Genomic DNA, 9,851 nt, shown 5'->3' on the forward strand with positions numbered 1-9,851 from the left:
TATATTCCAGAAATTTATACATTGAGGTGATCCGGTACTTCATGCAGTTCAAATCTCCTTAGGTTCCCAAAGATATCCGCAACCAGAAGTTATGTCTTAAATTTATTTCAAATTTCCTTAGGTAAAACAGCTTATCCTTAAATTTATTTCTTAACATCTATGTAAATACCCCCACAAACATATAATTTTAACTTTGATTTAACGAGCAGGCTCAGCTCTTTCATACCCAATTCGATGAGAACTGGTTAAATCTCTCATGATGTAATAATTAAAATTTCGGCGGCTAATATAATTAAATTTATTTCTTAACATCTATGTAAATACCCCCAAAAGATATATGTTGAAATTCAAAATAATTCGAAATATTTTATTGTTTCATTGATATGAATGAGGGTATAAATAACCCTTACAAGAATACCATAATAGAAAAAATAATAAAAGAAAAGATATATCACATAATATCTCCAATAATCAATTCATATTAATTATCAGGAGATATAAGAAATAACATAAAATAGGAAAATAAATAATTCTTAATCAAACGAAATAAATAAAATAAGAAAGGAAATATCTCATTATATTAAGAAAATAATTTATTCCTCATAATTTCTTATAGAAATAAATTATTTTTCTATTATAAATGTTAACAAAACCTAACCCCAAAACTAAGCCAACTTTGCAACTATTCTTAGGGTCCGTTAGGAGCAGCTTGTGTGTTTCAGGATAAGCTGTTTATTCTGAAACGCGACCTGCAGGCTGGCCGCAGGGGTCGACCCGCAGCCTGCGTTTAGTGTAAAAACTCAAACACAGTTTCAGATAAGCTGATGAAACGCGTGAACCAAACAGTACGTTAAAAACGATGCCCGCGCTTATAAGCTGCCCCAAACAGACCGTTAAACATGAAATCTATGCTTTTCTGAGACAAAAAAATAGTAGGAAACAAAATCTATATATAATACCATCTCACCCCAAAAACAAAATAAATTCCTGCACCTTAGATCTTAGCTTCACTCAACCCTTTCTTCCCAGAATTTCACCCGCCACCACCGCCGCACTCCCGCCGGCACTTCCACCCCCACCAAGCGCCACCGCAGCGATCTCCACATGCGTCAACAAATAATCATATATCTTCTTCCGCAACCCGTCAACCGTCTCCGGCGGCGCACCACCGTCATCAACTCCATCTCCCCTCTTCGCCACATTGAGCCAATCATTCACCTTCTTAAGCTGAGAAAGCATTCCGGCCACGACATCCCGATCCCACGGCTGCTGCGCAGCAGTTCCATAGGCTTCATCATCCAGAAACCTTTCCACAAATCCCATGAACCAGTTCTTAGCCTCCTCATCCAGTGCTCTCGCCAGCTCCACTCCCTCCTCCACCCCAACCCCCCTCTCCCACCGCCTTGCTGTTCCCACAATCGCCCGCTGCTTTGCAGACTTCCCTCGCGGCTTCGTCTGAGCGGCTGGGTTCGCATTCATTTGGGGTAAAACGTTGGCAAGGTTGTCTAGTGTGACCATTACCGGCGGCGAGGTGGGGACAGAGAAGGGGGACTTAGATTTGTGGGAGTATAGAGTGAAGGATGAGAGATCGGTTGCGAGGGCGGCGAGGACCCAAGCGGCCGCGCGGTGGCGATGATCATTGGAAATGCGGTGTGTGTCATCTGTGATCGGGGAGCGGGTTGAGTCGCCTGTGGTGGCGGCAATGCCGGTGGTCTTGTGCAGGGAGCTGGAGACGAGGCCAGCGGTGGTTAGGTTAGCATGGAGGGTGAGGAACTGATCAACAGCCTGCTGCGGATTGCCCCTGTCCTCCTTTGTTGTGGAAATTATCTCTGCGTAAGTACTGGAGATAGAGAGGGAGGAGAACAGTTTTTATATGAGAAAGTGATTGATGCAGGCAGCTGCTAAACCAAAAGAAATTTTTGTAAATCTCAAAGTTTAGGTGTCAGATATTTAAATACATTAGAAACCCCAAAAAATTACATACCTAGCACACACTTCTTATGTATTTACATAACTCACAACTAAACTTCTATAGTTACATACATGCATTTTCTGCTTTAAACTTATGCATGAAAAGTTGTATTTCAGCTTAAAAACAATGAAAATAATGCTAATGTTTATCTGATACAAATAATTTGAGTGTTATATGTGTAAATATAAAAGTTTAGGTGTGAGATATGTAAATACATTACATTTGTGTGCTATGTCTGTAAATGCCCTAAAAATGTTAGTCTGTTAAATTGAATTAAAAGTAGATAAATATGATTAATGAGATGGAAGAAAATACAAAAGGAGAATTGTTGAGCCAACTAACAAAATAAAGGTCACTAAAGTTTTGACTGAGAAGGGATTATGTGGTATAATTTCCAAACTTCACTTCAGTGCGTGTATTTATGAAAAATTGCATATAACTTCTAGTAGAAAATAGGTAATGAGAAAAACTATCAAGCATTTTCATTCACTTTATTGTAAAAGAGGCAATGCATATATACAACTCCCAGACGCATTACGAAATAGCAATAAATCGAGAAAGGAGGGAAGAATAATTAGGGACAGTGATCCTATAGAAAAACACATGGACTACAATCTGAGGGTCATAGATAGATAGATCTAACTGTAAAGAGCCTCGATCCATTTGCCTTGATCTAATAGTATAGAACCTTAATTTGCATGTCATGATTTAACAATAAAGAGCCTCGATTTGTGTGCCCTGATCTAACGATACGAAGCTTTGATCTAACGATATAGAGCCTAGATCTGTATCCCTTAAGATCTTTGTTATCATTAGAGTAAAAATTCAACTCCCTCTCAAACTGGATGGTAGAGATCTACCATTTCAAATTTTGCTTATGATATTATTAAATGTTGGTTCATAGAGTCTTTTGATGAATATGCCAGCCAGTTGAATTCCTGCAGACACATATAAAGTATAAATCAGACCACTTTCTAATTTCTTTTTTATAAAGTGTCTATCAACTTAATCATTTTTTATACAATCATGTTGTACAGGATATTGTGCAATATTGATGGTTGATTTATTATCACAATATAATTTCGTGGGCTCTTTCCACTTGAGTTTTAAATCCTCTAATATAATTTTAATCTATAGAAGCTCATAAATCTCATGTGCAATGACTCTAAACTCTGCTTCAGCACTTGAATTGAAACCACAAGTTGTTCTTGTTTCTCCAAGTAATGTGATTTCATCCTAAAATATAAAATACCCTGAAGTAAACCTTCCATCCACTAGCAATCCTGCATAGTCTGCATTTGTGTATCATTCAGCTTGTAAGGTATATGTCTTTTGTATTTTTTTTTTCTTTGTGTGTTTAATTTGAGATACCTATAGATTCTATAAGCGGCTTGAAGGTGTAACTATTTAGGTTTGTGCATGAATTGACTAACTAGACTTATTGCAAATGTGTGAAACAAGTATATTAATTTTCCCACTAACATTTGATATTGTCTTGTATCTACATCACCTCCTTCAAAAAGACCAAGTTTTTATCTTGGTTAGTTGGAGTTTTCACAAGGTTGCACTCTGTCATCGTCGTCTTTTTCAGCAGATCCATGATATATTTATGTTACAAAAGAAATATCGCTTCTTTAGATTTAACAACTTCTATTCCCAATAAATATTTGAGTTTTCCTAACTCTCCAACAAGCTTTTTCTGGGAGTTTTTTTTCTTGATAATCAACTTCTGTAACAATTATATTGTCAATATACACAATAAGAATTAAGATTTTATTATTAACAGTGTTTTATGAAGATAGTGTGGTTTTCATGACTCTGTTTGTATCCAACTCAATTCATATTTCTTGCAAATCTACCAAATCAAGCTCTTGGTAATTGTTTTAGTCCATATATAACCTTTTTCAATCTGCATATCTGATTCTTTTTAAAAAAAGATATAAATATATAGTGGTGGATCCATATAGACCTCTTCTTCAACATCACAATGCAAGAAAGAATTTTTATCTTTTTTGTGTAGTGGAATATCCGATGAATATGTATTTGAGAACTCTTTGATCAAATTTTTTTCTATGTTGTTTATGAATATGAACATAAGCAATGCATTCAAAATTTTGTGAAGGGATCTTTGAGAAATTGTTTGTAGGAAAGAATTCTCTCAAATAATCTAATTTAATTTTATAATCAATTACACTTAAGGGTATTTTATTGATTAAATAGATAGTTGTTAGAATAACTTCTAACAATATTATTTTGCTTATTTGACTGTGTAGGAAAAGAGTCCTTACAACATCCAAAATGTGCGATTTCTCTTTGTTGTCACTCCATTTTGTTAAGGAGTATCAAGGCGAGAAGATTGGTAGATAATTCACTTTTTTTTGAAAGAATAATATTAATGTGTGATTAAAATTATCATGCGTATTATCAGTCCAAAAAAATTTAATTTTAGAGTTAGATTGAATTTTTATCATCGCAGTGAATATAGAAATCGAAGAACTAATAACACATTTTTTGTTTAATTAAATATATCTATGTATTCGAGTGCAGTCATCAATAAACATAAGAAAACCAGTGGCTCCAAATGTATTATGAATTTTAAAGGGTTCCCAGATATCAAAATAAATTAACATAAAAAAACTAAAAGATCTAGAGTTAGTTTCAGGAAGGGAAACACAATGATGTTTATCAATTTCGTGAGTTTGACAATGGAAATATTTAATTATTGTATTTATAAAAAAGCGAAGAAAACATACAATGAAAATTTTTAATAGAAAAATCTCATAATATATAACGATAGATCTAAAGGCATATAACAATTGACCTCGATCTTCAAGAAATTATAACCCATCTTTTTATATAGCTTTGTCCAATCATATTTCTCGTAGTTAGTTGTTGGAAAATACAATAATTAATAAAAAAATATGATTTTGTTGTTGAGATTTTTAGTAAATTTGTGAATGGATAAATTTAGACATAATATATTACTGAGGGTGAAATTTGGAGAAATAAAATATATCCCTGTTTATGAATAGTTTTTAAAGATCCATCTGCAGCTTCTATTTTCCTATTATTAAGACAAGGTTTGAGAGTTTGAAATGTATTAACCGGATTTGTAATGTGGTCAGTGGCCTATGAATCTAAGATCCGTGAAGGAGAAGAAATATTAAAGGCACAAAGATCCTATGAAAAAACACACGAATTGCAATCCGCGAGTCATAAGGAGACAAATATAATGGCATACAGTCTCGATCCATGTGCCTTAATCTAGCATTATAGAGCCTCGATCCATGTGCCATGATCTAACAGTATAAAACCTTGATTTGTAAGCCTTGATCTAACCTTACAGACCTCGATCCATGTGCCTTAAGTTCATTGTTACCATTGGAGTAGAATTTCAACAACTCTTTTTATCGACATGGCTATTAAAGCATAATAACAACACAGATTTAAAAGCCAAATGTCCTTACTTGGGTTCTCAAGCGTAATTGATAGACACTCATTCTTCCAAAAATTCAGTTCTGTTTCTCAGATTTTAAACGTTCATATTGGTTGTTCACCATTCAAAAGGACACAAGGAGATTTATATGAATATAAGATGCCATGTCAAAATGCTGCAATTAGGTCACTTGCAGCTCGTCAAAACAATTAAAATGACCTTTAAGATATTTCTATAGAGAAATTATACATTGCTTTTCTTATAGTTTACCGCTCTGTTAGGAGAGAATTGGGATTTCGTATAATCTAGAGATACTTAGGATTTACTTAGAAACAATTTTATTTTTACTTTTATTTTTGCTAGCACTTTTACTTTTTAACTTATATTTGTTTAGTATATTTTGTCATATGATTTATTTTCTCCTTTAATTTCTTTTTTTGTTTAAATACACCCAAAACAACCAAAAGTTCTTCCGAATATTCTTAAAAATAGGTTGATGTATTTTGCACAATCTAAACATGTTTTATTTCAAGTTAAAACTTAAGCAAAATAAAATAAAAATAAAAAATAAAAATAATCCCAAACAGCACCGTAATAATTGATTTTGGATGCATAGATCAATCATACTCTTTACCAAGCCGAGTAACTAGACAAAAGAAATCCTGCCCCGAAAAGGTAAGGAAATCAAAGAAGCAAGCCTTGATTAAAGTTTTAAACTTGGGCATAATTAGGCATATCACCTTAAGCACCGAACTAAGCTTTCTGCTGCAGATGCCTCTTGCAGTGCCTCAATAGCAGCTTGTTGTGCAGCATCCCTAAACTTGAGCACATCCTATAACAAAGAGTAAAACATAAGAGGACTATAATGGAATATACCAGACATGTGCAATATATATGCCCAAACAAATAACATTATAGAAAGAAAAAGGCTGGAAATTTAGAAGGAAACAAAATAATAAGAATCTAATCATGTAACAGCACATGTTATAATACCTTTCCAAGGTTCACCAGAGTTGGAGGGAGAGATGACCAAGAAATGCTTCCGTCTGTCATCCTCCTGCTATTGGGAAAAACCTTTACAAGATTACCAGAGGAAATATTGTTAGTATTAACGGCTTCGGACATTGTTTTTAGAGAGGAAGCTCGTTGCTTCTTTGACATGTCAACATTCTCCAAAGCATTTAGATTGCCTTTTTTCAGGGGCCTTAAAGCCTTACTTTCTTCTTTAGGCAACAGCCTCTCAACTGATGATGATTTTCTTTGAGGATGCTGCAAATAATGAAAGATTATATGATGAATGAAAATCTACGAATATTTCTAGCATCTTTGCAAAACTCATTTTCTAATAGCTACTATTGACTATTAGGTCCTTCTGATTATAAATAAACTTTCAAATGTCACTGCAAACATAAATTAACTAGTGGATGACTTTTCAAAAACCCTTCTTATCATGTAAATCCAAGGAAAATAAACTCAAATCATGCACAATAAGGAAGACTCACCGAAGAGCTACATACTTCAGTTTTCTTTTCAATCTTGGACGACTTAGGATTTGCCTCACCCCTTCCCTTTGTTTCCACACTACTCCCCTCTTCCCAACCCTTTCTCGAATCTTTAGGCCCCAGCTCAATCCCTGGCTTCAGATTTCCTACTGAATTTGCAACAGATGGCTTCCTTCCAGTACCAGTTGCCTTCTGAGCAGATGTTCCTCTCTCCAACAAGTTCATTCTTGGATTAGATGACTTATCCGCCCCTTTAACATTTGCAAGCTGCTTAACTCCATTGGGAAGTTTTTCAAATGTTACCGGAATAGACTGGGAGCTTGTAGAAGACGACGAGATTGATCTTGAACTCATTGAGCTTGACCTCTCATAACATGTTTGCTTCTTCTCCACAGTATTACGCAGATACTGTTTCGACGGTGAAGAAGTGGACATTCTAAGAGATGCTTCCTTCTTCGCTAATTCTTCAACTTTCGAAATTCCATTTACCTTCGCCAAGATGCTTTTATCCTTAGCCGATGGAGGGTTAACAGCACCCATAGGGCCATTAAGGAAACTACGAGTGTCCACAATATCCTCAGGGTTTCCTGCACAAGGACGGCGTCCCGGGACCGGCCTTACGCCACGAATCACGGGCACTGGAGAAGCTGCCTCCAGTCGATCAACATAGATAAACTGACCAAGTTGTATCTTATCACTCAAGATCAGGTCATCGTGCTCATCGGGAAGAGAAACGAAAGTAGCATGGCGGGAATCAGAGACCTTGAGATAAAATCCTTTATTGGGGAAAAGTTCACCACCAGAAAGTGCAGGAACTATGCTGACAACCTGAAGAAGACAGGAGCGATGCTCGCCAGCAATCTTTACATCTGTGGTCATGTACTGGAGTAGTTTGATAAGAACACCTGGGACCAATGCTGCCATCTTCTCTGCCCTCAAAGACCATTAATATGCAATACATGATCACCCTTCATTGCATCAGTGCTTCAGTTATAAGCAATGGACCACATAAATCTTTAGCATTCTTGCAAAATGCGAAAAGCAGAATCAAATGGAAAGGATACAATTAACCAACAGAGCTCATATTTCTTTGAGATATGATGCAGATTCAAGAGAATCTCATTAAAGAATGGAATTCCTAGCACATGGAGCTCATAAGCAAAATGTTGAATTGAGCTGCTTCCTGGTAATAAAGACTAGATGAAGAAGGACAAGATTTTAAAACCTCGAATCAACGAAAACAACATGGAAAACATTGGATCCTTGGAATTATATGGTGGTGGTGAGAAAACAAAACACTACAACCATCTCCCACGAGGCTACCATGAGAAAGAGGGAATCTCATTCATAGCCCATGTGCTGTTGAGTTGAACAAATCAATCCACCACAAAACCAAAATACCAAGTTACTCAGCATATCACATGGATTTGTGAGAAAATAACGGAGAGTCGAGGAATAAGCCATTGCTCAATTTCTTGGGACTGACACCAACTCCAGATATCAAGCATAAGATTTCAAGGTTTTCTTAATCAATCCAAGCAACAGAGGAAAAAAATAAAAAACTCCTCTTAACCAGTGGTCTCTTCTATGGCATCAGAAACAAAAGCTATTGAAATCAGCGTTATAAGAAACCAACCTTCGGCCATTCAATGGACTCCGCTCCCCATCGGCCAAACTCGCCAGTTGTTGTAGAAGGAATCAAGACGAAGACGACGACGTCTACGTCTGCGACAACGTGAAGGAGCGAAAGAAGAACGTGGCCATAAGAATCCGAAGAGGATCGCAGAATGGCAAAAAACCAAAAAAAAAATCCCTCCTTTTCGACCAAAAAAGTCGGGCTATACCACCTAACTTATAAGAATTTCTCTAAACTTTAATTACTAATTATGCCAAAATTTTGTCCCGTTTTCAGGTATCTGTTATTTCTTCGCTTAGTTCACTGGCCTCCTCCGAGACAAGACCTGGGGCCCACTTCATTGTAAATATATAGTGGTTGCGTGGTGTTCTCCAACTCTTTGATTGACGTCTGTTATGTCAGTTCTAAATTCTCTGAGGTCGGGATTCAATTTCACTGTTGTGCGGATCAGTGGAGTAGTTAGGCATATGATGTTGATTGGGAGCTCGTATCATAGACGTTGGCCATTCTTTTTCAATATGTATTTAGATATAGTGGTTTTATCTTGATAGTTCTTGTAATGTTTATGTTTTATTTTAGGATGATCGGTTTTTGTACGATTCTCTGGGAATTATTTTTTATGGCCTTTTCAAGGTGATTTTCACAAACAAATTATTCGTAAAATGCTCTAAATTATTTTTACTGTAAGAACCTTTCTCATTTATGTTATTTTTTAAGTTTGATGTCTGAACATAACTCAAGACTTGTTTAAATGCAAACATTAATAATTTTTTTTTCATTTGAAAGGATTTCATATATAATACTAAGAACCTTTCTCATTTATGTTATTTTTAAAGTTTAATGTCTGAACATAACTCAAGATTTGTTTAAATGCAAACATTAATATTTTTTTTTCATTTGAAAGGATTTCATATATAATAGCATGCACTCTTTTTCTTAACTCTTTCAGCGAAGAGATTATGAAGACTTTGTATAAATTTTTGTATCCAATGATTATGAATGACTTTAGGTAGATTCATTACCATTCCTAAAAAAACATATTTGTACCACATGAAATGAGTAAGTGCAAGGCTTCTGAGTTTTTATAAGAGTAATTTGATTTCTTCTCCTCTATCTTTATAAGTACCAGTAAAATATTCTAAATCCGTTGGGGTCGGGGGTTCAATTCTGCTGGCCTGCGAATCAGTGAGTGGTTAGGTATAGGAGATTAGTTGGGCGCTTGTATCAAAGCTTCTGACCACTCTCTCTCTCTCTCTCTCTCTTTCTCTTTTATATATATATATATATATATATATATATATATAT

At 35.4% G+C, this 9,851-nt stretch overlaps 1 protein-coding gene across 1 annotated transcript; it reads right to left on the minus strand.

Annotated features, from left to right (window-relative positions):
* Nucleotides 1-674: 674 nt before the first annotated feature.
* LOC110028658 lies at nucleotides 675-7,858 on the minus strand. Its single transcript, XM_020730598.1, has 4 exons — nucleotides 6,911-7,858; nucleotides 6,402-6,677; nucleotides 6,149-6,240; nucleotides 675-1,840 (listed from the first exon to the last, which is right to left on the minus strand). The coding sequence occupies exons 1-4, from the start codon at nucleotides 7,832-7,834 to the stop codon at nucleotides 1,012-1,014; spliced, it is 2,121 nt and encodes a 706-aa protein (XP_020586257.1). The 5' UTR covers nucleotides 7,835-7,858; the 3' UTR covers nucleotides 675-1,011.
* Nucleotides 7,859-9,851: the final 1,993 nt, after the last annotated feature.

Source organism: Phalaenopsis equestris, unplaced genomic scaffold, assembly GCF_001263595.1.
Source record: "Phalaenopsis equestris unplaced genomic scaffold, ASM126359v1 Scaffold000519, whole genome shotgun sequence".
NCBI classification, from domain to species: Eukaryota; Viridiplantae; Streptophyta; class Magnoliopsida; order Asparagales; family Orchidaceae; genus Phalaenopsis; species Phalaenopsis equestris.